General features: G+C 35.9%; 2 protein-coding genes across 6 annotated transcripts; one reads left to right on the top strand and one right to left on the bottom strand.

The window, feature by feature from the left end:
- The first annotated feature begins 1,665 nt into the window (after positions 1 to 1,665).
- On the top strand, positions 1,666 to 10,247 carry LOC131155738 (B3 domain-containing protein Os01g0723500-like). 3 transcript variants are annotated; one of them, XM_058109111.1, is made up of 5 exons: positions 1,666 to 1,984; positions 4,310 to 4,682; positions 4,900 to 5,219; positions 6,279 to 6,447; positions 9,693 to 10,247. In XM_058109111.1, exons 1-5 carry the CDS (start codon positions 1,916 to 1,918, stop codon positions 9,719 to 9,721), a joined length of 960 nt encoding a protein of 319 aa, XP_057965094.1. In that variant the 5' UTR covers positions 1,666 to 1,915; the 3' UTR covers positions 9,722 to 10,247. The 3 variants fall into 3 exon arrangements, with proteins under 3 accessions (XP_057965094.1, XP_057965093.1, XP_057965092.1); XM_058109110.1 differs by lacking the exon at positions 9,693 to 10,247 and having other exon boundaries at positions 4,906 to 5,219; positions 6,279 to 6,731; XM_058109109.1 differs by lacking the exon at positions 9,693 to 10,247 and having other exon boundaries at positions 6,279 to 6,731.
- Positions 8,124 to 19,973, bottom strand: LOC131155736 (pentatricopeptide repeat-containing protein At3g57430, chloroplastic-like). 3 transcript variants are annotated; one of them, XM_058109104.1, is made up of 5 exons: positions 17,595 to 19,880; positions 17,071 to 17,483; positions 16,223 to 16,336; positions 15,725 to 15,952; positions 9,498 to 9,789 (listed from the first exon to the last, which is right to left on the bottom strand). In XM_058109104.1, exon 1 carries the CDS (start codon positions 19,660 to 19,662, stop codon positions 17,629 to 17,631), a length of 2,034 nt encoding a protein of 677 aa, XP_057965087.1. In that variant the 5' UTR covers positions 19,663 to 19,880; the 3' UTR covers positions 9,498 to 9,789; positions 15,725 to 15,952; positions 16,223 to 16,336; positions 17,071 to 17,483; positions 17,595 to 17,628. The 3 variants fall into 3 exon arrangements, with proteins under 3 accessions (XP_057965085.1, XP_057965087.1, XP_057965086.1); XM_058109102.1 differs by having other exon boundaries at positions 8,124 to 9,789; positions 16,223 to 17,483; XM_058109103.1 differs by lacking the exon at positions 9,498 to 9,789 and having other exon boundaries at positions 15,405 to 15,952; positions 16,223 to 17,483; positions 17,595 to 19,973.
- Positions 19,974 to 27,228: the final 7,255 nt, after the last annotated feature.

The following is a 27,228-nucleotide window of genomic DNA, read 5'->3' as shown; positions in this document are numbered from 1 at the left end:
AATAAATACATTAATTACACAAATCTTTGATTTAAGAATATTTAACCTCAAAAAAGCCAACACACTTTTTTTTTTTTCCCTTAAAAAAATCAACTTTTTACTTTGATTTTTTTTATTCATCGATCATAAAAAACCAGTTAATAATTAAAATAAAATTATATTTGGGAATTTGAATTCGAGAGTCAAATTAATATTTGGGTAAAATTATAAAAAAATTATTTATTTTTGTACAATACATAAAAATCATATTAATAATTTAAATTTCAAACTCTAAATATATATTATTATTTTTAAAGATTTTAAAAAAATGAATAATATTTTTGAACGTTATATTTTCTATCCCTTTAACAAACTGTCAGTATATATAAATATATATATATATATATATTAATTTCAGGTACAATTAAAATTAGTAATTTAAAATAAAGTTCAAATTTTCAATTTATTATACAATAAATTTTTTTAATATATATTTTTAAAAAATGATAAATCGGAAAATAAATTATTCTGCGTAATAAATTATTTCCTGATTTATTACGCAGAATAATTTATTTTCTGAATTTTTATTTTTTTAAAAAATATATTAATAATTTTTTTTTATGGAAATGACACGTGCCAAATCTCGCTACTTGAATTAGCGAGATTTGTTTAAATCTCGCTACTCCAAGTAGAAGTAGCGAGATTACGTCAGGGTTATTCAGGGAAATATTTTCCCAAAAAAGGTATTATATAATATATTTTAAAAAGAAAGGGATAAAATGGGGAAAAACTCTGAAGCTAACGCTGTTCATCCAAAACACTGACGCCGACAAGTGCACAGCAACGCCGCCGGAAAATCCTGCGATTCCCAATCTCCATCACCCAGTCGCCAGCGACTCCATCTTCGTCTTGATGGCCTTGACGAAGCCAGTGATGCTGGCCCCGCGATCCAGCTCCGACTGGGACAAAATTTTGAAAGATCAAATTTTCAATAGCAGGTTCATTTTTCAAAACAAAATTTCCACCAGCCATCAAAATCTCCAACGCAGAAGAAAATCTCCGGTAGCCAAAAAGTTTGTTTTCTGTTGCTTATATTCCATGTGCTCTGTTTTGGGTTTCATTTTCAGAAAATCTCCGGCAACCACATAAAGTCAATGGGTAGTAGGCAACATAATCGAACATACATTGAGCTAAACATTACAACAAACAGGCGGTAGGCAACATATATTAGGACTTTCAATGGCTTTTTTTCTCTTTTGATTCCATACTCAAAATGGGGGAAGAAACTTGAAACAAAAGGGGGAAAGATGAGGACAGACCTGAGCAAGCTTCTCGTGGAAAAAAAGTTTAAACGAATTGCCCAGCCTGACTTGCAAGAAAATTTTTGAAAATAAATTTGAGTAGTTCAATGTTTTTTTGTCTACACATAAACTTGGAAACAGAGACATTGATGAGGGAGTACCAATGGGTCGACTGCCTCTTCGGCCCGAAGAGCGAGCTGCGCTGCCACTGCCGCCGAACATGCGGTTTAGCTCCATACCCAACGTCGTGCCGTCGGAGTTGGACCACGGCGCCGAGATTGTCGGTTATCGTGGCTGAAGTGTTCCTGCACTGGGCGATGGACGTTGGGAACTGCTAGCGTTGGCTTCACATTCATAGCCACGTGTCATGCATCCAGTGGATCGGCGTAGGGCCACGTGGAGGGACGGGCGCCAGCTATAATTTCCCGTGAAGGGAGCAATCTCCACTTTTCTAGCCTTTTTCCCTGTCGTTCTTGTTATGCATTACAGAACAGATGAAGAAAAACAGTTAAGTGTATCAGATTCTCTATGCCCTTAAGGGCTTCCAGTATTAACAGTTTCTCATCTTTCTCCTCCACTTCTTATGGTCTTGGGAGCTCATCAGTGATTAATAGCAGCAGAGAAGCAGGGAGAAGATGAGCGCTAAGGAGCGATTCCCGTCCTTCTTCAAGATTATTATTGCCGGTTACCCCAATGACAGATTGGTATTTTGTTGTTCTGATCAATCTTTCAGTTCTCGCGATGCTATTTGATCTTGTATTAAAGGCTTTTTGAACCATAGCTTGCGAAACTTGGCAATTTGAGACGGGCATTGCGATTACGGATCAGTTAATGAATGCTTTTGTTGATTAGTCTGTTAGTTTATTAAATTGATATATCATTCTTTCCTTTATTAAATTGATTGAGTTGAGTATATTTCTATTATGTTTCCTTAGTTTCTACTGGTACCATTTCTTATCCTATGAAAGTTCTGCCATGGCTGCGGACCTGCGCTGAAAAGATATTTTTTCTAAAATTATTTTATATGAATTTATTTTGAGACCTTCCGAATATATATAATATCTAATTTCCTAATTTATTTTGCACTGCATTACTGTTATTTTTCAGTCATCAGTATATATGTGTTGGCTTTTATATGTGTGTTTTCATTGTCTTGTTTAAAACAAAAGCACCGTCATTAATCACTTTTGCATTTTGTTTTGGGGTAATTACTTGTTATCTTTGTTGTGGGTTTTAATATGGTAGGTTTTGGCTGGAAAGGAATAATAAATAAATAAATATTGGCATGCATGAGAATAAATTAGCAAACGGATTTGTGTGCTGAAATTATTTGAGCCTTGTTATTATTTGTTACTATTTGTATTACTTGGATTCGTTCATCATTATTATCTAATTCTTTATTTGAATAAATTGGCCAATGGATTTGTACACATATATCCCCATGTTTGGGAACTTGGAGTTGGGACCTTAAATTTGGATTTGTGTGAGCAATTCAAAATTGTATGGAGTCTTATTCATATCGAAGCCTGAAATCCATGCTCCAAAAACAAAAAACAACCTATTGCATTTCAATATAATGTGGTAGTGTGCAGCTGTGTGCTTGTGTGTTCATTTAAAATATGCTTTGTGCCCGGAAGGGAGTTTAAAAGAAATTCTTAAAAATGTGAGGGTTTGACTAAGAGGAAAGTTTTATAGTGTGGTGCATTCTGATTCTTGAAATTATGGGTGTTGAATTTTTGAAAGCTTAAATTGATGTATTATTATGAGCAATTCCTAGTAGATAAGAGGCTACTAGCTACAATAGCCTAAGAGGGGCATAGTTGATTTCATCAAGGGAAATGGAGACCTAGAGTCACCATCAAGGGAAACCCAACTTCTGTGATCTAAGATCCCATGAAGGAGGTTAGAAATAACTTGTGTAAGGGTGGTTCATAGAAGAAGCACATTATTTATCATGAGAGAGTGTCTCCTCCCATTTCTATGCTGATTGTACACACAGTGTGACAATAAGGAGGCGCTTATCCATAAATGAACCCAAGGCAAGAATTCTTGCTAGGTACTGCCACTCATACCCTTGGAGGACTCACCTAGCTTGTGATAGTGGTCACAAGGTGGGGATTGTGGGGATTGGGTTTTTTCTTAAAATTACTATGAGAATCAAGATAAAGGGCATAGCGCTAACCCCACAGAAGTCCTATGGCTGGTACTCTCAGGCGATTATTAAAAAATTTGGTCAAAGAGTAGCTAATTCAAGGCTTTAGTCCATTATGGTTCTTTCATGTGAAAACTATCAACCTTAAGCAAGGACCAAGTTGAAAGACACTTATACCCGTTAACTTTATTTACTGCCAACTAGGATGATTTTCTTTTGTGTGTGTGTGTGTGTGTGTCCATGCGTTTCTTTTCTGATTTTTGAAGTTTTAAAACTGGTGGGAGACTGTTGGAAATTTGAGAGAAATTTAATAGAAGTTTTAGATCTTTCATTGTGGATATATATATATATATATATATATATATATATATATATATATATATATATCTGTGTGTGTGTGTGTGTGTGTGTGTGTCTGTGTGTGTGTATTAAATTTAGGAGTATGCTTCTGCTGATTTTCCATTCATTCTCTTTTATTTGGATTTTTCTTTCATTTCTTCTGTTGTCCATTATGGTTCTTTCATGTGAAAACTATCAACCTTAAGCAAGGATCAAGTTGACGGACACTTATACCCATTAACTGTATTTACTGCCCACTAGGATGATTTTCTTTTGTGTGTGTGTGTGTGTGTGTCCATGTGTTTCTTTTCTGATTTTTGAAGTTTTTAAAACTTGTGGGAGACTGTTGGAAATTTGAGATAAATTGAATAGAAGTTTGAGAGCTTTCATTGTGGATATATATATATATATATATATATATATATATATCTGTATTAAATTTAGGAGCATGCTTCTGCTGATTTTCCATTCATTCTCATTTATTTGGATTTTTCTTTCATTTCTTCTGTTTTCTTCCACACTTTCTTCTTCCATGCAGCGAATTCCGCCACACTTTATCCAGAAGTATTTATCACATGAAATTCCCAGTGGAGTAACTTTAAAGGGCCCTTCTGGCAGCCATTGGCATGTCAAGCTACAAGAGAGAGAAAATGGCATATTCCTACATGATGGTTGGCCACAGTTCATAAAAGATCACTCCTTGGGGGACTATGAGTTATTAATTTTCAGATATGAGGGGAACATGAGTTTTAATGTACAAATCTTTGATAAGAGTGGATGGGAGCGAGTTAGTGTATGCACTGACAGAAACCATGTGGAATCTTCCAGCTCTAATGGAAAAAGAAAAAGGGGTAGACCAAGAAAATATTTCTCGCACCTCCATCTGCCAAAGACTCATGAACACAATCCAGGTATAAGTAGTTTAAAATACTGATTTATGCACACCAGAGCAAGGGCATATTAACACTCATGTCGATGGATATATGAAGATTTAAGTACAGAAATTAGTTTGCATGCACTCACAAGATTTTAATGTACATACTTCCAAAAAAATATGCACCTTTTAAAGCATGCATGCACATAAACATACCCACAACTGAAAATCATGTCCCTCATGTGTTTTTAAAGGAACAGGTCAGTCAGATGATCCTGAGAAATTGAAAGAAAAGGGACAAATTCAAATGAAGACTGGAATAGATAAAAGCAGAGCAAAGGATGTATGGCCCAAGAAATTTAAAGAAAATGAGAACATCCAAAGGAAGATCAAGAAAGAAGAAGACCTGTCTGCCCAGGAAATGGAGTTACATGATAGTCACATACTCCGAAGAGGGCAGCCTCTAGCTGAAGAATGTGAGAGGGTTTGGAAAATGGCCAGGTCATTTAACTCTAGATTTCCCTGTTTTGAGAGCTTTATGAAAGCCTATAACACGGAAAGGGCATTTATTCTGGTAAGCATGGTTTCCTCTTTTTCCTTAATTTTCCACATATTTCGGTAAGCATAACGGCAGGGCATTAACAATTAATATATACTCTCTCCAGTCTATTAGTCTTCAAATTGTACTCCAGCCAGCATGTAACAAATGATCCTCATTGAGTCAGAGATACATCTTGATCAGTGTCTCTTGAAGCCACTATCCAATGTCTCCACTGGTCTACTTTGGTTTTTAATACAATGCCATATTAGTCACATGCTTCCTAATTTCATCTAGACTGCCTCTCAGTGGATGAATTTCCATTTTGTTTCTCCTAATTATTGAGGGTGGACCTTGGATCACCAGTAAGGTTGCTCCTTTGTGAACAGCTGGTGTCACAGGTTCGAGTCCAAGGAAAAGCCTCTTTACATAAAATCCGGGGTAAGACTGTATACACTATGACCATCCTCCCCCTGTCCTTGCCAAACGGCAGGCCTTATGGCATGGGGACACCTTTTTTCTCCTAATTACTCTCACAACTTGTCTTTCTCCTAATTACTCTCACAACTTGTCTAACATAGTATTTTACTGCATTTTGTAATGACTAGGAAATCAAAGCTCCATAAGTAAAGTGAATCAGAATCCACCCAGTTTGATCATCTACTTTTACAAGTTTCCTCAATGCAATTTTCCTTATGGAAGATTGTAGGCCACGTGAACACAACCCTATTAATATAGCATTCCAGTGTAAAGCCCCTATGGAAGGGGTTAGGGCTACAAAGAAGAGGAGTATTAAGCTGGCCCATAGCCTGATAGCATAATCTTTTGTCTTTTGGTGACTTACCATTGGGGTTTAGTGGTAAGGTGATGAAGGTTGTATGAAGATTTTGAAACTTGGTTGGCATATAATTCATTTTCAAAGAACTGCAATGTTGCCTCCTCTCTGGGCCATACCCATGAAAAATTCGACCTGTGTTGATGCATATATTGTCTTTTGGTAACATAAGAAAGACTGATAGTTTTGTGCCTGAATGTTTGTTTTTGCCTCTCTCTCTCTCTCAAGCCACTAACACGACGCATCATGTATTCATGCAGCGTATCCCCACCTCCTTTTCGAAGGCTTACCTTCCTCAGCAGAAAACAAGGTTTGTCCTAAAAAATTCGAAGGGGAAAGCTTGGGAAGTTGCATCTAATTATAACAAGAAATATCATGCTTTTTCTGGAGGATGGCGTGCTTTTGCCTGTGATAACAATCTCAATCAAGGTGATGTCTGTGTTTTCGAGCTTGTGGATAAAAATGTGATGCAGGTCCATGTCTTTCCCATTGACCAGACAAGTTCATAGAGCAATGAAAGATTTAGGTTGTTGATGAAAATTTAATGCAGGTTCATGTTTTTACATTTCAATAGAGAAGTTTAAATCTACAAAATAGTAGTTAATAGATTCTGGTCAACAACTTTTTTATTGTGTTGGGAGTCCTCAATTTTAGTCCTGCTAGACAAAAGCATTTCTTCCCCGCTTCAGATATGTGATTGGCTCCTCTGTTTTTCATGTTGAACCATGCTTGGTCACCAAAACAAACTTGTCTTAGAACATAAATTTACATTTGTCATCGATGAATTCCTCTTACTTGGTATTGCCTAAAAGAAATTTATCCTATGGGAAAAAAATATTAATTAGGATATTCTCAGTAATAATAAATTTGGCCTTCAGGAATTTTTTAAACTCACCCTCCACCCTGCTAAAGTCTTCTGCAATTGCTCTATGGTTAAGAGTACTAGTTCCACCGTTGCATTTCTAATCCTTCTTATCAAGCAATGCAAGCTTGAATGGGACATCTTTCCCTTGTGCCTAAATTCCCCTTCTTGCCTTTGTCATTGAGCTATACGATTGTTTGTAAATGCATGTATAATTTCAAAAAAAATTCATAGAATTAGTAAAAAATATATTTTTTTCCAAGCATCTCTAGGGTGTTGTAATTGACTGGCACATCAAGAATTAGGTTGGGACTTTGAAGAAATGACCTATTACTTGCAAGGGACGATATTCAACAGAAAACACTCTTTATGTATCAAGTATATCGATTCTACGCATGTAATTATCTAGTTAATTACATAATTATGTGATTATATGCAAGTATATGTAATTGCGCGAATGTAATTTTGAATTTTGTCATTGGCAAGTAATAGGACTCTTTCAGTATACATCAAGTATATCGATTGTATGCACTCATTGTTTAGTTAATTGCATAATTATGTGATTATATAATTGCATGTATGTAATTTTGATGCACCATTTGTACTTGATTAGATTTGTATTTTCATGGACTCAATTTCATGCATTGGGCTCAATTACTTCCGTTACCCGTTTTTCTTTTTCCCCAAAGTCTCTTCCTAAGAAATTCAATCATAAATAAATTATAATTTATATTTTTTTATGAGTCTAACAATGATCCAAATCTTATTAAGAAAATTTTATTCCTTTCCTATTATATGTTGTAGAACAATATAAATTTTTTTCTTGAACGGCCACATCAGCGGTAAATTGAGGTGGAGATATAAATGATTCATGAAGTTGTGAAAGAAAAATGCTGTCTTACCCCTTTTTACTTCCCCATTTTTTTATCCTTTCCTACCATCTGCTTCCCCATGACCTCTGCCGGTGGGAAAATCTATGGTAGTGATTGAAGTATAAATTTTGAAACTTAAATTTATAAGAAATTTAATACAAATTTTTATACTCTAGTTTGTTTAAATTTATATCATTCAAATTTAAAGTTAAAAATTTATGGACTCATATGATTTTTTATTTTCTATTTTTTTTTAGTTTAAAATTGAGAATGGGGAAAGAATAACTAATTGCTTATGGAAAAATGAATAAATAAACAAAAGTAAAAAGATTTGACATTATTTGCTTATTGAAATAGTTTTGTTTTTTTTTTTTTTAATTTTTTTTGAAAAATTACAACAACCCCACTTTATTTGTTAATTTTCAAATCTATAGAGAAAAGTTTTAAAATATCTTATTAATTAAAATCTTTGACTTTTAAATTTGGTTTAAACTCTAATAATGTGAGGCGTCTTTTATAGAACAAACTTGTGAGACCAATGGGTCAAAGTGGACAATATCTCAACTGAATTGAACTCAAAATTATTACATTTGGTATCAAAGCCACCCTAGAGAGTAGTATCATGTGGGACCAAGTAGGGCACTCTGACAAGAGAATCAGAGATTAGATAGGAGATGATATCACAGTTCCACGTCACATATGTATTAGGAAAATCTTGAGCTCATAATTTGGTATAGGCTCCAACTAAGTAATGCGTTTTTTTTTCAAAAAATTCATGAGGCCAGTGGGTCAAAATAGATAATATCTCACTAGAGTTAGGCTCGAGATTGTTATATTTAATATTAGAGCCACCCTCAAGGTACTATTATATGGAAACAAGTCCGCACACAAGAGCATCAAAGATTAGACAAGGGAGAATCTCACAATCTCACATTAGATGCATACAAAAAAAATCTTAAACCTATAAGGGTTGGTTTAGTTCCAACTATGTGAAACGTTTTTTATAAGACAACCTAATGAAACAAGTGGTCAAAACAAATAATATCTAATCCGAATTAGACCCAAGATCATCACATTTATTCCTATTTTTTAGATTTTAGATTTTAGATTTCTTACTTTGTGCATAAGAACATAGAATTCGAATTAGACTTTAGTTTATCCAATTATATATTAAGTTTCTTCATAACCCACACAAATCTAAATTCAAGTCACAAAATCCATCATACTAATACTTAGAAAAATAAAATAAATAAAATAAATAAGGGGTGTTTTTTCTAATTATTTTAAAATCTAGAAATAAAAAATAAAAAATATTTTGTACAACTAGATAAACTCTTTATGACTACATCTTGTACAATTTTAATGTCAATCTTGAAAAATTTAAAAATAAGTTAAATTTATTATGCAAGAGAAAGGAGAAAGGCAGTAGTACAAGATGGGACAAACTGGAGCATGGAGCAGAGACAACTACAGATGTCATTCCCCAAAAAACAATTAGGATGGAATTGGCACACCGCACTGTAATAATATAATAAAATTCAGTTTGTCCAGCTGATAATCACACTCTAAGCCTTCCATCATTATGGAAAAATTCAGTGGCAATGCAAAAAATATTATAAAATTCTTTTCAAAAGAATGATGTCCGCAATTGCAATAACTAGCAAGTGTTGAAAAATATAGTGCAGATATGACATTATAAGCTACAGCCACTGCAGTAATTGAACTGATATGCTAAGAACTCTTGGACTAGAAAGCCAGGGGCAATTACCGTAAATTATCCTTATATTTTGAGTGAGAAATGAATGTACGAGGAAATATGCAAGAAAAGGGCCAATATTTTGTAGAATACAGTAGAATTCTTTCAGCAGCTTTAGGCATTGAAATTCAAACCCGGTAATGTTTTCAATGGAAACTGAATTTTGTTCTTACCTGCATTGCAGCTGCTGTGGACAAGATATCTTTGCACTGATTAAGCAAAACACACTCCCTTGCAGTTATGTTAGCAAGCTCAGCCACCAAGGAGTTCACTTCCTCCACCTACCAAAAACTAGAGATTTTAGAATAGGGTGAAAAACTTAAAGCCTTGGCAATGGCAGTGCAATTGATAGCTACAGAAAATCATAAAGAGAAGTTTCTGTTAAGCTAAAATGGAAACGGAGTATTGATGATGAGACTTGATGAGCTGCGGATGAGGATGAGCTGCGGAGGAGCCAGCTTTGACGCGCTGGAGTGAGAATGTCGGTGTGCTAATCCATCTCATTGAATTCCATTAAAATACCTTCCTTTACTATCCATCCCATTCAACTCTATAATGAGAAGTGTGTGCGTAAATGTGATGTGAGTGAGTGTGAGAGTATTGTGTTGAAGGTGAGAGAGAGAAAGGCGAGAAAAGAGTTAAGTTGAGTAGTGTCTTCTCTTCTTGTATTTTCTCCCAAGTTATAGTAAATTGGGTGTGCTCCATGGACGTAGGTCAGATTAGACCGAACCACGTTAAATCTGGTGTTCTTATTTTGCATGCTTATTTTTGCTTGTGTATGATTATTGTTCCTAGATCCCTAACAATTGGTATTAGAGCTAGATCGGAGCAAAATCGCTAGATCTCAGAATTGATTTTTGAGCACACCATCATGTTCCTCTAGATGAGACGAAACCAACGATGCAAACTGGAGCTCGAATGGAGGTCCCACGAGCCCGCATGCGCCCATATGCGCTCCAAGGAGAGTGCAACGTCTTCACACACCACCAGACGCGCTCTCATGCGCCGGAAAGCTCACGGTCCTCACAAACCGACATTAGCGTCTGCGTCTGCGTCAGCGTCAGCAAGCCGCAACAGCGCCTCGTCAACAGCCACATGGCATACAGGCAGACGCCATGTCACCGTGCCACGTCAGCAGTCAGGACCCAATCATTTGCCACATCAACAACTGGACCCCACTTGTCATGTTAGTGGCTGGGCCCACTTGCCACATCAGCAGCCATGTCAGCAATTAGGCCCCAACAGTCAGTTAATGGTGTCAGTAATGGCGTCAGGCATATTCCATTAAAGAGGAGAATATTTCGTTAAGTTTAACGAAAGGTTGACCAGAAAGTTTGACCAGGTTTTTCAGAGCCATTTCGGGTTCGTTTTTCGAACGACTTGAACCATTTTTAAGGTTTTCGATCATTCTAGATCCAACTCTGCTGTCTGTTTGAGCTTATTCCATCTTTAGATAGGCGAATCGAGATGTCGAATGAAAAGAGCTCAAAGATCAAGATGTTTGACGACACCAATTTCAGTTTCTGGAAGATGCAGATTGATGACTACTTGTTTGGTAAGGAGTTGCACTTAATAATAAAGGAAAAGTCAGAATCCATAAAGGAGGACGAGTAGAAGTTGCTTGATTGGAAAGCTCTCAGAGCTATCAGGATGATGCTGACAAAGTCTATTACCTTCAACATTAAGCACATGACAACCACCAAATATCTTATGGATGCACTTTCCAACATCTACGAGCAGCCATCAGCCGCCAATAAAGTACACTTAATGAAAAAGTTATTTACCATGAACATGTCTGCAAGTGAATGTTTTAGTAGACATCTGAACAATTTCAATGAGTTGTCGAATCAACTTGCCTCAAATGAAATCATGTTTGATAGTGAAATTCGTGTCTTATTGATTCTTAGTCAGTTGCCTGAGAGTTGGAAAGGTTTTGTTACTGCGATCAGTAGCTCTGTAGAAAAATCTAATTTGAAGTATGATGAGGTCATCAACATGATTTTGACAGAAGAGATCAGGATGCAGTCAAACAATGCTTCCACTTCAAACTCAACCTTGAACGTGGAAAGCCGAGGGAGAGATTCATGGAAAGCAAGCGGACATGGACGATCAAACAATCGCGGCAGATCTAGGTCCAAGCAGTCTAGATCCAGAAATCCCAGAGGTTTCCAGGGCAAAGAACATTGAGTGTTGGAACTGTGGAAAGACCGGGCATTACAGAAATTAGTGCAAAGGTCCAAGGAAAGAATATGAGGTAAAGGCAGAAGCAAATGTCGCTTTAGAAAAAGGTGATATCTTGATATGATTTTTGGAGAGCAAGAAAAAGTCTTGGGTCTTAAACTTTGGAGCCTCATTTCATGTCACTTGCAGTAGAGATTGCCTAGAGGAGTATACACCAGGTGACTTTGGTAAAGTGTACATTGGCAATGATCAACCTTGCGACATAGCTGGCAAGGGAATTGTGAAGATCAAGATGAACAAGTCCATACGGAAGCTGAAGGATGTCAAATATATTCTAGACCTAAGAAAGAACTTGATCTATATTGGACAACTAGCATATGAGGGATACACCACAACATTCATTGGTGATGAATGGAAGATTTCAAAGGGTGCACTGACGATTGCACGAGGTAAGAAAAGTGAAACACTTTATGTGACCTCTAATGTCTGCATGTCTATTTCAATTGCTACAGGAAATGACGATAGCAACATTTGGCATCAACGACTCGATCACATGAGTGAGAAGGGACTCAGGGTGATACACTCAAAGGGAAAGTTGAGTGATCCACGGCCAGTAGAGATTGATATATGCGAGGATTGCGTACTCGGGAAACATAAGAGGGTCAGTTTCCAGACATACACCAGAACCCCAAAGAAAGTGAGACTTGAACTAGTCCATTGGGGACCGACGACCATCTCATCCACAGGTGGAAGGAATTACTTCGTGACATTTATTGACGGTCATTCTCGAAAGCTATGGGTTTACTTTCTGAAATATAAATCTGATGTCTTTGATCTTTCAAGATTTGGAAAGTAATGGTTGAAAATGAAACTGATTTAAAAATCAAGAAGCTGAGAACCGACAAAGGTGGTGAGTATGAGACACCAGGTTAAAGAAATTCTACTATGAGCATAGCATCAGGATGGAAAGAACTGTGCTAGGTATGCCTTAGCACAACGGCGTAGCCGAGCAGATGAACTGATCATTGACTGAAAGAGCCAGAAGCATGCATATGCAGTCAGGCTTACCAAAGTAGTTCTGGGCAGAAGCAGTCAACATAGCAGCATATTTGATTAACAGGAGTCTATCAGTACCATTGGACCACAATCTACCAAAAGAAGTATGGAGCGGAAAAAAGGTGAGACTTTCATATTTGAAAGTTTTTGGTTATGTTGCATATGTGCATATCAATGATCATATTAGAAACAAGCCTAATCCAAAATCCCGGAAATGCACATGAGCATTGTATTTAGGATCATGAAAACAAGAAGGTGATCAGAAGCAGAGATGTATCTTTAATAAAAAGGTGATGTACAAAGATAGACACACAACAGAACCCACAGAACCAATTCAGAATAAAACAACTTATGTAGACTTGGATGATATCCTAGAAGGTGTCAGGACACGACAACGAAACACCGGTGCCGAGAATGCTCAGGCGAAGGAATCGGTGGAGTAGATCGTTGCACCACTGCCTCCTACTCCAGCTCCGGAGCTTAAGAAATCTTCTCGGATGCATATACCAAATAATAGGTATATGAATTATTTACTTCTTATATATGGAGGAGAACCCGACTGTTATGATGAAACATGTCAAGTAGGAGATTCGAGCAAGTGGGAGCTTGCAATGAAGGATGAGATAAAGTCTCTCACCTCCAACAAAAGTAAGAAGGTTCTTCACAACAAGTGAGTGTACAGGATCAAAGAGGAGCATAATGGATCCAGGAGGTACAAAACCTGGTTGGTAGTCAAAGGCTTTGAGCAGAAGGAAGTAATCGACTACACTGATATCTTTGCACCAGTTGTGAAGCTAACAACGATCATATCAATCTTGAGCATTTTTGCCTAGGAGGGCTTACATCTCGAGCAGTTGGATGTGAAGACGACATTTCTTCACGGTAATCTTGATGAGGAGATTTACATGCAACAACCCAAAAGATTATCAGTAAAAGGTAAAGAGGATCTTGTGTGCAGATTGAAGAAGAGCTTGTACGGTCTCAAACAAAATCCCAGACAATGATACAGAAAATTTGACAACTTTATGTGCAGGAAAGATTTTCAGAAATGCAATGGTGACCATTGTTGCTACTTCAAGAGGTATCAATCTAGTTATATCATTATATTACTATATGTCGATGAAATGTTTGTCGCAAGACCAGATGCAGAAGAGATTAGGAAATTGAAGTAGCAAATGTCAGAGGAGTTTGACATTAAGGACTTGGGTTCAGCAAAGTAGATACTTGAGATGCGGATCTCCAAAGATAAACAACAGGGATCGTTGCAGTTATCTCAGTCGGAGTATATTAGTCGTGTTTTACAAAGATTCAACATGAGCAGCGCCAAAGCAGTAAATACACTACTGGTCGGTCACTTCCGCCTCTCCAAGGATTAGACTCTCCAAACAGATGAAGAGAAGGACTTCATAGCTAAGGCACCTTACGCCTCAGCCATTGGAAGTCTCATGTACGTCATGGTTGGTATTAGACCAGACATTGGTCAAGCAGTGGGAGCTGTTAGCAGGTTCATGTCAAATCCAAGGAAGGCTCACTGGGAAGCAGTGAAGTGGATCTTGAGATATCTATGTGGCGCTATTGATAAGTATCTATGTTTCAACAATGGAGATTTGAAAATTCAAGAGTATGTTGATGTCGATTTTGCTGGTGAAATTGATCATCGCAAGAGTATCACCGAATATGTGTCCATTGTTGGCACAACAACTGTTAGTTGGATGTCATAGATACAGAAAATAGTTCTCCTATCCACTACAGAAGCTGAGTACGTAGTAGTGACAGAAGCCAGTAAAGAGATGATTTGACTTCAAGGTTTGTTGACAAAGCTCGGAATAAAGCAGGAGAGAAATGTTTTACACAGTGACAATCAAAGTGCAATACATCTGGCAAAGAACTCTGCATTTCATTCTAGAACCAAACACATTGGACTACGTTCTTACTTCGTTAGATCTCTATTAGATGATGAAGTGTTGACACTTGAAAAAATCCAAAGTAGTAGGAATCCAGCAGATATGTTGACAAAGGTGGTGACTACAGAGAAGTTAAAGTTGTGTTCAACTTCAATTGGTCTTCATGCTTGAAGACAGATTTGAGCACATCATTTATCTATATACTGGTTGAGATGGTGTTTCTGTCTCCAAGTGGGAGATTGTTAAGTTAAAATGAAAACGAAGTATTGATGATGAGATTTGATGAGCCTTGATGAGGATGAGTTGCGGAGGAGCCAGCTTTGATGCGTTGGAGTGAGAATGTCTGTGTGCTAATCCATCTTATTGAATCCCATTAAAATACCTTCCTTTACTATCCATCCCTTTCAACTATATAATGAGAAGTGTGTGCGTGAATGTGATGTGAGTGAGTGTGAGAGTATTGTGGTGAAGGTGAGAGAGAGAAAGGTGTGAGAAAAGAGTTGAGTTGAGTGGTGTCTACTCCTCTTGTATTTTCTCTCAAGTTATAGTAAATTAGGTGTGCTCCGTGGGCGTAGGTCAGATTAGACCGAACCACATTAAATCTAGTGTTCTTATTTTGCGTGCTTATTTTTGCTTGTGTGTGATTATTGTTCCTAGATTCCTAACAATTTCATCAGTCATGAAATTGTGATATAGAAACATGGAAATTAGAAAAGAAAAGAGGTAGGGGGAGGGGGCATTAAAAAAGAATGACAAAACACCTAATTAACTTACTAAAATAAAACATTACAAAAGCAAAGCCAACAGGGCCCAAATATCCATTACAACAGCAATTAAGAAGAAGCTGAAGAAATTTGTGTGTTTGATTCTATAAGTAAAAATCAGTTACTAGGCCAAGTGCTTGACACAACCTAGCTCCACATGGCTGCCAAGAAAATGGATGCAAATGAAAGGAAAAATTTGGATGCTAGATCCCAAACAAATTATAACTTTTTTTTTCCTTCTACAGTTTCCCATGAGCCAGATATAGCATAAAACAAAAATTCCTTTCTATATTAACAAAAATGGAACTGACCTCAGCACCAACAGCAAACCATTTGAGACAAGACCTATGGTTTTGAGTTCCACCGAATGGGTCAGGAGACTAAGACTCCAAATCAGCAATGGGAGCAAAGTAGCAGGTTTCGAAAATGTTTGAACTTCCATACCCGCAATCTGTAATTAGTCCTCGTCCTCTCTCTCTTCTACCAATAACAAACTGCCACGCGTTCCCCTTTAAAGCTGAGTTTGTGCATTTGTCAACCTGTTCAACAACTCACACCAATTCTCATTAGATCTCCAACAGAAAAGAAGATACATAAAAAGGAGAACAGGAAACAGCGGGATTTTTTAGCCAAAAAAAGGCTAAATATATGAAGTTGAACATATGGTCAACAGTTTTTGCCATTCAAGAATTATCCTTGCTATCCATGACATAAAAAATTGTAATTTTTATGTCATGAAGAATGTACCTGTCAAACTGTAAGTAATTAAATTTGATAGACAAATTTACCATAAGGTAAAGCTGACCTACATTTTGGCTATAAAGCCAGTCTTTGGGGGCAGTACTTCATTTAATCATCCTTCCAAGGAAAATTAACCATTTCCTGAGACTTGCAGTACTGCAGTACTCCATCTCATAATTGTCCTGTAGAAAATTTTTTACTCAGCTTAATAGCAGTAATAATGCAGTAGGTCTATATTGGTAGTGGCAATTCATAGTCTTAGAAAAGAAAATGAAAAAAAAAAAAAAAAAAAAAGGAAGATGAAGTTGATGTTATGGTGATTTCACTGATTTGGACAGGACGATTGTGCTCCTAGCTATCTGTCAAAATGTAGGTATTAAATTTGACAGAAAATTTTATCAAAGATGCAGCTGACATATTCTACTAAAGCTAGCTGGATTCTTGATACATTATGCCATTTAATCATCGTTTCCATAGAAAACCCAGCAGCCCCTTGATGACGTAAATAATGATGCAGCAGGTAAAAGATTAGAAGAAGTAACTGTGGTGGGATGATGATTTGGACATCAAGAATGGGTGAAAGATGTTGAACTTTGTGGGGCAGATGAGAATAAAAAGAAGTTTGAGGCTATTGTGAGGTTGAATCCTGTGTCTCTGAATTTTCAATGGAAATTGACCTTCACCTCTTGGTTTAGGTATAAAAGTTCATGAGAGTTTCTGAAACTAGAATTTCTGGGTTAGGAATTGGCACAAAAAAGAGAGAATTCAAGCTCTTTTCTCTGTAAATCGTTAAGAGCTCAAAAGAATACCAATATCTCAGCCACTGAGAGAATTAAAAGAGCTCTCAAGAAAAAAATAGGTCAGATTGATCGATAAAAAAATAGTCAAATCTGAAACGTACATGATAATTTCTTACCATATGTGAAATATTTTCAAGTTTCAACAGATTTCCTCTATCTGATGCTAAACAAATCCTTGATCAATCTGTGGAGTGGAGGAAAGAAGCAAGCTGCTTCAAGCGTCAAATGAGTTCTGGAGGGAGAGGAGGAAATTTTGTAAAACAAGTTATTTTTTGCTTTCCATGCCAAGTTATTTTTAGCTTTCCATTCTTCTAATTTTTTTTGTTTTCTTACAACTGAGATATTTTCAATTTTTTTTATTTTTTAGGAAAATTTCCTGGAAAACACCCTTGTTTTCCACAGCTGAATACACCCTAACGTGACATGATGTGTGATTGTTGAGTTGCAAATCCGACATGGAGGCAGCAGCCCTCCTGAGTATTCTGCTGGTCCTTTCACAATCAATCACAAAATGGTTGGCATTATCTCCCTGCATCGAATCACAAAACAATGAATAATAGAAATGCTGCTATACAATGATAACCTGACCAAGGTTCAGCAAAAAAAAAAATAATAAAATAAAATAAAATAAAAAGATCACCTGATCAAGATTTATCTCGAACCATCCTTTTACATCACCAATAGTCTCCACAAGAACAGATTCCATCTTGGAAAACATGGAAACGGTTTGCATCCTTAATCAGAAGCTCTCTTCCAAAAGCTGTGGAAATAAACTTGCTCGCAGAATGGCAATCATTGCAGGTACGGAGATTCTTTGTTATCCGAATAATAGTTCCTGGTTTGGTTCTTAGTAGTCCAAAGGCAATGGCCATCTTCTCACTATGATGGTACAAGATATCCATCTTTGTATTGTCTAAAACATCCTGAAACACGGAGTTAAGATCAGGCACATAGCCTGCCTTCTTTATCTTTGAAATCATGAACCATAAAATTTTATCAATTTCAGCATACTGGGGATGATCTTTCTCTCCTGCTATGAATGTAAAGACTTCCCGATTTATCTCGATCGAACTGAATCCAGGGTCCTTCTTTAATCCGTTTGATCTTAACAATGCTCGGGTCATTTGCACTCCCCCCCAATTTCCCGCCGAAGCATACATATTTGAAAGCAAGACATAATACCCAGCATCATTTGCTTCCAACTCAAAAAATTTCTGGGAAATGTCAAGTCCCATCTCAATGTTACCATGAACACGACAAGCACCAAGGAGTGCACCGTAGACCCCAGAATCAGGTTGCAGTGGCATGCTACTAATCAATGACTTAGCATCATCTAAGCGCCCTGCTCGTCCCATAAGATCAACAACGCAAGCATAGTGTCGCAAATTAGGAACAATGTGCCAGTCTTTAACCATACGATCAAAAATAAAGAGCCCTTGATCAACCATCCCAGCATGACTGCAAGCATGAAGAATGCTTACAAAAGTTGATTCGTTTGGATTTATGCCTGAAGCATTCATTTGCAAAAAAAGATCAACTGCATCATGACCATACCCAACCATCCCATTACCAGCAATCATGGCATTCCAACATACAACATCCTTTTCCTTTATCCCTTCAAATACTTTTCTTGCATCTGCCAAATTTCCACAGTTCGCATACATGTCTATAAGGGCAGATCCTACAAAAATATCATTTACAAGCCCCATTTTCATTGCCAATGCATGAACCCGCAGTCCTTGTTGTAAAGCTCCTGAACTGCTGCAACTCGAAAGGATACCGATGAAAGCAACAGAATCCAATGCAATGTTTTCTGCTGCCATCATCTCATTGAAATGTTCAATGGCCCTCTTCCAATATTGACCAATTGAAAAGCCTGTCAACATCAATGTCCATGCAACCACATCCTTCACAGGCATCTCAGTGAATATTTGATAAGCATCATCAATGTTATTGCCATTTACATAAATATCCATTAGAGTAGTTTTAACAAGTCGGTCATTGTCTAACCCAGTTTTAATTGAAAAGCCATGGAGTCCAGTTCCTATAAATGAACCCACCATACTCGATGAAGATGATATCACGCTGGCTACCGTGAAAAAATCCACAGAGAACCCTTTTCTTCGCATCAAATTAAAATGCCAAAGCGCTTCCTCACCAAATCCATTATGAGAATAACCAGATATAAGTGCATTCCAAGAAACAGTATTTCTCTGCGACATTCTGTCAAACAAATGCTGAGCAATATCCATACATCCGAATTTCGAATACATACCAACCAAAGATGTTTCCACAAACACACTGGCACCAAAAAGACACCGAATCCAAAAACAGTGCACCGATTTCCCCATCCGGGCCAAACCCAAGTTAGCCAAAGCAGGTAAAAGGCTAGTAATTGCCACGGCATTCGGCTTGATGCCACTCAATATCACCTCCCGAAAAACATCGACGGCCTCCATAAAGAGGTCATTCTTAGCATACCCAGATACCAAAATTGTCCAAGAAACCACATTTTTCTGGGGCATTTGACGGAAAATTTGCTCTGATTCTGCCATGAGCCCACAAGAAGCGTATGAGTTCATCAATCTGTTTGAAAGGAAAATATTGCGGGCAAGCCCAGATGCGATAATGTGGGCATGAACTTGCCGAAGGGGCTTTAGTTCTTTGAGTCCTTGGAGGATTGAAGCGTGCGAAAGAGCTTGGGGCATGGCCGACGAGTTGAATTGAAACGGTTGTGATGGGTGTGCTGGAGATATACGAAATGGAGAGAATACCCTCTATGGCGGGAAAAATAACGGTTGATGACCGTTGGGAATTGAATCATTATCTCCCTTCTTTGTTCTTCATGGAATCCAACGGCCAAGGTAAAGTGTAAATTTGCACGGTTGCACACAACGAAAGAGCAATAATAAATTGGGTCAACATTGCCGCCACCATGTTTAAGAGTTAAGTTATTATTATTATCCGGAACTCCTATCTAGGAAGCCTTCGAATTCATCCAAGAGATAAATCATTACTTGCTCATTGATACATTCTTGAACCATTTTTATAGGCATGTCATAACTTATATCATCTTAAAACATTTCATACCTCAAAACCTAAAATCTCTAGCAATAAAAAAAATTTTACTTTATGAAATTATATTACATTAAATACTTTGTTATGGAAAAAAATTTGTATGATGCTAGTTAAAACTCACAATTGTTTTCATAGAAATATTAAATCTTGTTATGAAATATAGGTAGATGTTCCCCATGTCAACTATAAACCTATCACATATATCTACACTAATTCATGTCTCATGTAAACCTGCCCCATATGTTTGTACCAATAAAGTGTATATCACCCCATCTACAACCCCTTAGATTCCCTCCCCCCCCCCCCCCCCCAAAAATAAATGTTTAACTATCCATATTACCTTATAAAAGGACGTCCTCCCCTTTTCATTTGGGATACACATTTGATACTTCCATATAAGTAGACATTTAGTGAGGATAAGAGAAGATGAGAGATAAAGTGAAGAAAGGATAAAGAAAAGATAAATATATCTTATACAAGGTCGATTCCATATCATATTATAATTCCTCCTGTGATAGTGAAATTTTGATTCCATTCTCCTGTAAAGTAGGCATAGTTGAACCACATAAAATTTCTGTCTCGTCTCTATTTATTTTCTGCATCTTTTATAACACGTTATTGGCACGAGATTCTAACCAACTAGCATATTTTTTTAATTCTTATTTAATTTACAAGACTCTAATCGACTAATATATTTCTGTATATTTATACTATCGTAATTGACAATTTTATTTCTGCACTACCTATATACATATATATTTAAACTACCAATCTCCAGAAGAGATGGTAAATTAGTCTTCTTGAAGAGACTATATATATATTTAAATCTTCCGTATATATATCTCTCGAAAAGATAGTTCTCCTGAAAAGGCAATATATTTAAATTGCTCGTCTACACATTTAATCTCCCGAAGAGATAGACCTCTTGAAGAGGCCTCTTGAAGAAGCTATGTATCTAATCTCCAGAAGAGATGATAAATATTTACCTCATGAAGAGGGTATATTTTTTAACCTTCTGAAGAGATGTTAAATTTGACCTCCTGAAGAGGTGAAACATTTATCCTCCAGATGAGATAATATATTTAACTTCCGAAAGATGTGGTAAATTATTTCCCAATTTAATATTGTAAACTGGAATCACACTTCTGAAGAGTACAAATTGAGAAAAATTGTGACGACCTGGTTTATCTACCATTTTTTTTTAATAAACAGCAATAATCAATCATCATATGTTAATTAACTCTAATACCATATATCATACATAACCCGACCCGAAGTGGGTGCTGGGTAATCAGTCCATCAAACCTACTATTCACACAGCGGAATACATACTGTGTCTAGCTCCAAAATACAGTACCATCCAAAAAACAATACAATACAATACTAGAGTGCTATAATCTCTACACACACATACATGAACATCCCCAAAAATCAATAGGTACTTTAGGGGTTACACAACATACCCCAACTCTAACACTTACCTTGAATCCCAAGGCACAACTGTCTCCTCTACCTCGGAGCTCTCTCTACTGGCCTGTTTTGGTTTCCTGAAATGTTTAGATTCTGGGTGAGACAACTCTCATTGAGACAGAATAAATTATTGATAGTGTGTGGCACATGAGTTTTAATATATCATCACATTTATTTAAATTAGTATAACAATTGAGAAAATATACCGATATGTACTCATAATCATAAATATAAAACATAGTATCATAAACTTTCATATCATTTTTAATCATATACATAAGCTTTCATATCTCATATCATATACATACCCATTCATTTCATATATCATATATGTACTCTTTCATTTTTCATATTCATAATCACATTCTATCCCATGAGTATCCACCAACATATAACATAACGCTTCTGTAACTCATGACTGTTCATTTCTTATATCATATCTCATTTTCACAGTCTAGCTCATAAGTATCCACTAGTATAAAATACACTACGCGTCTGTAACTCATGACTAATCATTTCATTTTTCACTTTTCATAAACATTTTCTAACTCATGAGCATCCACCAGTATAAAATACACTATGCGTCTGTAGCTCATGTTGGTTCATTTTTGCGTCTGTAATGAGAAACCATCCTGAGGATAATCACATCATCATGTATTCACCCCACATAACTGGGTTGTGTAGCTCAAAGGCTGGACCTAACCGCGGTTGGCCTACCCGGTTAGATCAAAACAAGAAACGCGTCTATAGTACGATTGGCCTACCCAATCCTGGTTCGGACCCCAGGGGGTAACACAACCCTTCACAGGCCCAATCGACTACCTCTCCACACGCTATGCAAGCCATGTGGTTGCACTAACACAATGCTAGCAACGGTATCGTGCTCTGTATACTATGGTCCATCAGGGTTCTCATTTCCACATTTCTGTGTTCCCATTTCATTATCTGTAATTCTCATCATTTCTGTATAATTCTCATCTCATATTTGTATACATATCTCATTTCAATATTTTTTTGTAAACATATTCTGTATATCACAATTTATCATAATTTCTTAGTAAAAACACATTTGTATATAAATCTCATATCATATATATATATATATATAAAACATAACTGGGTTTCCCATAACTTCACATATGAATAAAAACATATCTGAGTATCTCATATTATCATATCTCTATATCACATATTTCAATATCAACCACATTCTTACTAATACAACTGTTATTTCATATTCCTCGTGCTACATAATTTTTAACTAATAATCATAATATAATAAGCACAGGGAAAATATTCATTTCATAGTATTCCAAAACTACTTGCTTACTGCCTAAAACCCAAGCTCGCGACGTTTCGGAGCTCAAAACCCTGAAATCACATTTTCTCAATTTAATCAACTCAACCCTAAAACTACAATTATTTTAACATTTCCTAGGCCCACACACTCCCAATAACTAATTAAACTTTAAAAATAATTAACTAATATAATTTCATTATCCTTATCCTAGTCTTGGAGCGGTTCCTAGGAAACTCAAATTAAAAATCTGCTCCGATTAAAATAACGAGGATCGAAGTTAGGATCCTGTGGTGATGTCTGATCATCGATTTGGCTAAAGATTTGAGAGAAATTAAGGAAAGAGTGAGAGTTTACCTTATCCCAAGAGTGGTGCCTAAGACGCCCTAATCATGAATCCACTCCGATTAAAATGTTGGTAGTCGAGAATGGAATCCAAGGATATTTTCTGTTTTTCGATTGACCGAGAATTCGCCGAGAAAATGAGGAGAGAGAGAGAGAGAGGTGACGGAGGAGAGAGAAAGTTGAGAGAGGCAGTGAGAGAGAGTGGCGACAGACAGAGAGATGTTTTGGGGGGAAATTGAAAATGAAATTAGGAAGACTTCCTAAGAAGTCTTCCTTTCCTATATAATAATATTATATCCTTATAATATATTATATCAATATATTAATATCTTATATATATAAAAATATATATATATATATATAACTATCATATTACTTAATTTAATTAATTCAATTTAATAATATTTAATTAATTAATAATTAATCTTATTTTTACTTTTTTTTACTTTTCCGAGTCTTCACAAAAATAAAATAATATTCGTGAAGAAACATATTTAAGTAGCCCAGAAGGGTGCATGGAAATAATATTATATTATTATCTTAATTTTATTTCAGTTTTACATTTTATTTTCTAAATTGCCTTATTATTGTTAATTTATTCAGATATCGAACCTAAGTAAAGTTGAATTTGTACCCATTGATATCAATGACAACAATTATTTATCATGGATTCTTGATGTTGATATTTATCTTAATACAATGAACTTGAGAAACACTATTTTAGATGGAAATACTGCATCCTTGCAGGATCGTGCAAAAGATATGATCTTCCTTCATCATCATTTAGATGAAAAATTAAAGATTGAATACCTCATTGGTAAATAACTACTTATCCTATGAAAAAATTTAAAGGATAGATTTGACCACTAGAAAACTATGATTTTACCAAAAACTCGATATGAATGGTTGCACCTAAGGTTGCAAGATTTTAAAACAGTCGGTAAATATAATTTGGCTCTGCATAAGATTAGCTCGAAACTAAAATTATGTGGTGAAAATATTACTCACTAATGTGCTCATGTGGCAGCAATATATGGAAAAGAAATTTACTAAATTTCCTGAACTAATATCTTGTCTTCTTGTCACTAAGCAAAATTACGAGCTTTTGATGAAAAATTACCAAACTCGTCCAACTAGTTTGACACCATTCTCTAAAGTGAATATGAATACATTTCGTGGTTGAGGACGAGGTCGCAGGCATGGTCATGGCCATGGTCGAAATAATCACTAACATTAACGTGAGACTGTAATCCCCTAGAAGAGGGATGGCCCCCACAAGCGGGTAAATGATCAAAATCAACGACCCAGGTAGTATGAAACTAAATGTTACATATGCAGAGGAAAAGGTCATTGGTTGCATACCTGTTGTACGTCCAGGCACTTGGTAGATCTATAACAGACATCTATAAAAGAAAAAGAAAAAAGTAAAGAGGTTAAAACAAATTTTGTTAATAATGTTGTTCCAATAGATCTTAATACTAGATCATCCAATTATATTTATCTAGATGTTGCTGATCATTGTAAATCTAGATGAAAATAATGATGTAATATTTTAAGATAGATAGTAAGTAATATTGTATTTTGATTATAAATAAATTGCTATCATGATCAATTATAGTAATGAGTTTTTAAAATATTTGCTATAGTGTGAACTATATTAAAGCTTTGATCGATTCTAAGATATCTTTGGAAGAAGTCTGTTTAACTGACAGTGCTACAACGTGTGATGACCCGAAAAATGGAAAGTAATAATAAATTAATAAGCTCTAATACCAAAATGTGACGACCCATAACCCAGTAGGGTCCAGGGTACACCTTTCCATAAATTAATTTAAAACCATCAACGAAAAATAATCTAAACCTCAAATACCATACCAGAGTACTAAAATCACCACACATTTTACATAGACATTTCCCCAGTATTAATATTCACATAAAACATATTTCACTGTTTTTCATAATCACTTACTTTAAACTATACTATCTAAGTCCTGCCCTAAAGCTCACTAGGCTTGCTTTCCTATAGGTCCTGAAAAGTTGAAATATTTATTAGGGTGAGACACCTCTCAGTAAGACGGAATAGATTATCATCAGTGTGTGGCTATATGAGTTTTAGTATAAGTAAAATACATCCATTAATTAAATTTAAATGAGATAACATTTATAAATTGTACTCACATCTATATAATTGAAAAATACATATTTTCCTTTACATTTGTAAAAATTGGCCCATACTTGGCCTCATTTATATAAATTTACAAATCACATGATTCGTACATCACCGTAACAATTTCCATGATCTATACATATCAAGCACTCGCTGAGATTGAGGCGTTACGTATCGTCGTCCCCCAATTTAACAAGCCCTCAGACTAAAGTCCCGAGGATTAGGGCGTTAAGTATCGTCGTCTTCCTTTGCCTATCTTTTAGTGGTAACATCTAATACATATCAAAGCACTCGCTGAGATTAAAGCGTTATGTATCGCCATCCCCCAATTCAGCAAGCCCTCCCCATCTTTCTCAATACATACTGAGCATTCCTCCCCATCGTTCTCAGTGCATACTTCACAACAGAATTTCCATACTGAGCATCCCTCCCCATCGTCTCAGTACAGACTTCACAATAGAATTTCTATACTACACATCCCTCCCCATCGTCTTAGTACAGACTTCATAATAGATTTTTCATACTCAACATCCCTTCCCATCGTTTCAGTACAGACTTCATAATAAAATTTCCATACTAAGCATCTCTTCCCATTGTCTCAGTACAGACTTCACAACAGAATTTCTATACTAAGCATCCCTCCCCATCATCTCAGTACAGACTCATTTTTCCCAACACAAAATTATCAATAGTCATTTCACAATATCCACATATTCTCAAAAATTCCAGGGTCAATGTAATACCACCACTTTTACCATATAATATCATAAAAATTCCAACAGGTTTAATTATGCAATATCATAAATTATTCTCATGCCACACAATTTATATAATAATTATAATTTCATAAATTACCTGAAAAATTCTTATAAATATATCTATACATAGTAAATTTAAATAAAGACGCGGGTATGATCAATTCTACCTATTTAATTTAATTCCAATTTATTCCAAAAAACCCGAGTTGATCAAAACCCTACAATTTAATTTAATTCAAATATATTCCCAAAAATCCGATTTGATCAAATCCCCACAGTTTAACTTAAATTAAATATATTTCCAAAAACCTGAGTTGACCAAAACCCTGCACTTAAATTTAATTCAATACATTCCCAAAAATTCGATTTGATCAAATCTCCGCAATTTAACTTAAATTAAATATATTCCCCAAAAACCCGATCTGATTAAATTCCCGCAATTTAACTTACCCCGGGCTTTTGGGAATAATTGAATTTACAAAATAAATTTAAATCAGGAATATATTTTCAAAATAAACTGACATAATATATTCCTCTTACATTAACCATGGAGTGGTGCCTACGACGTCCAAATGACGAAATCTCTCTGGTTAAAAAATCAAGTGGAGTTGGGACCCGGAAATGATGTTTGTTTTTCTATTTAGCTATGAAATGGAAGAAAAATTAAGAGAGAGAGAGAGAGAGAGAGAGAGAGAGAGAGATAGAGAGAGAGAGAGAGAGAGTACGACTTTGGGGAGGGGGAGAAATGATTTCAATCCAAATGAAATCTCAGGAAGCCTCCAAACTTCCTAAATATATATATATATATATATATTATAATATTATATTATATTATTATATTATGTTATTTAATTAATAATTATTAATTAATTAATTTTAATTTTAATTTTTTTAAGATCACTCCATCCTGCCCTCCTTATAAAAATTTCGTCCTCGAAATTTGCTAACCAACACTTATCACAACCTCTGGAATTTTTGAAATGATCACCCCTAGATATCACCTGTCCTAGGAATGCAACTCTTTTCCAAGCAGAACTCACATTTCTTGAATTTAGCATAAAACTTCCTTTCTTTTAGTACCTGAAGTACCACCATCAAATGATTCTCATGCTCCTTAAGACTCTTTGAATAAACTAAAATGTCATCAATGAATACCACC

The sequence above is a fragment of the Malania oleifera genome, chromosome 5 (assembly GCF_029873635.1).
Source record: "Malania oleifera isolate guangnan ecotype guangnan chromosome 5, ASM2987363v1, whole genome shotgun sequence".
NCBI classification, from domain to species: Eukaryota; Viridiplantae; Streptophyta; class Magnoliopsida; order Santalales; family Ximeniaceae; genus Malania; species Malania oleifera.
The sequence above is the reverse complement of the archived record's forward strand: the minus strand, read 5'-3'. Positions and strand labels throughout refer to the sequence as shown.

Excerpts from the sequence above, each read along its gene's own strand:
- LOC131155738 (XM_058109109.1), top strand. The coding sequence starts at position 1,916 with ATGAGCGCTAAGGAGCGATTCCCGTCCTTCTTCAAGATTATTATTGCC. Across the intron at positions 1,985-4,309 it reads GTTACCCCAATGACAGATTG|CGAATTCCGCCACACTTTAT; the intron begins GTATTTTGTTGT and ends TCTTCCATGCAG. Across the intron at positions 4,683-4,899 it reads GACTCATGAACACAATCCAG|GAACAGGTCAGTCAGATGAT; the intron begins GTATAAGTAGTT and ends GTGTTTTTAAAG.
- LOC131155736 (XM_058109103.1), bottom strand. The coding sequence starts at position 19,662 with ATGCCCCAAGCTCTTTCGCACGCTTCAATCCTCCAAGGACTCAAAGAA.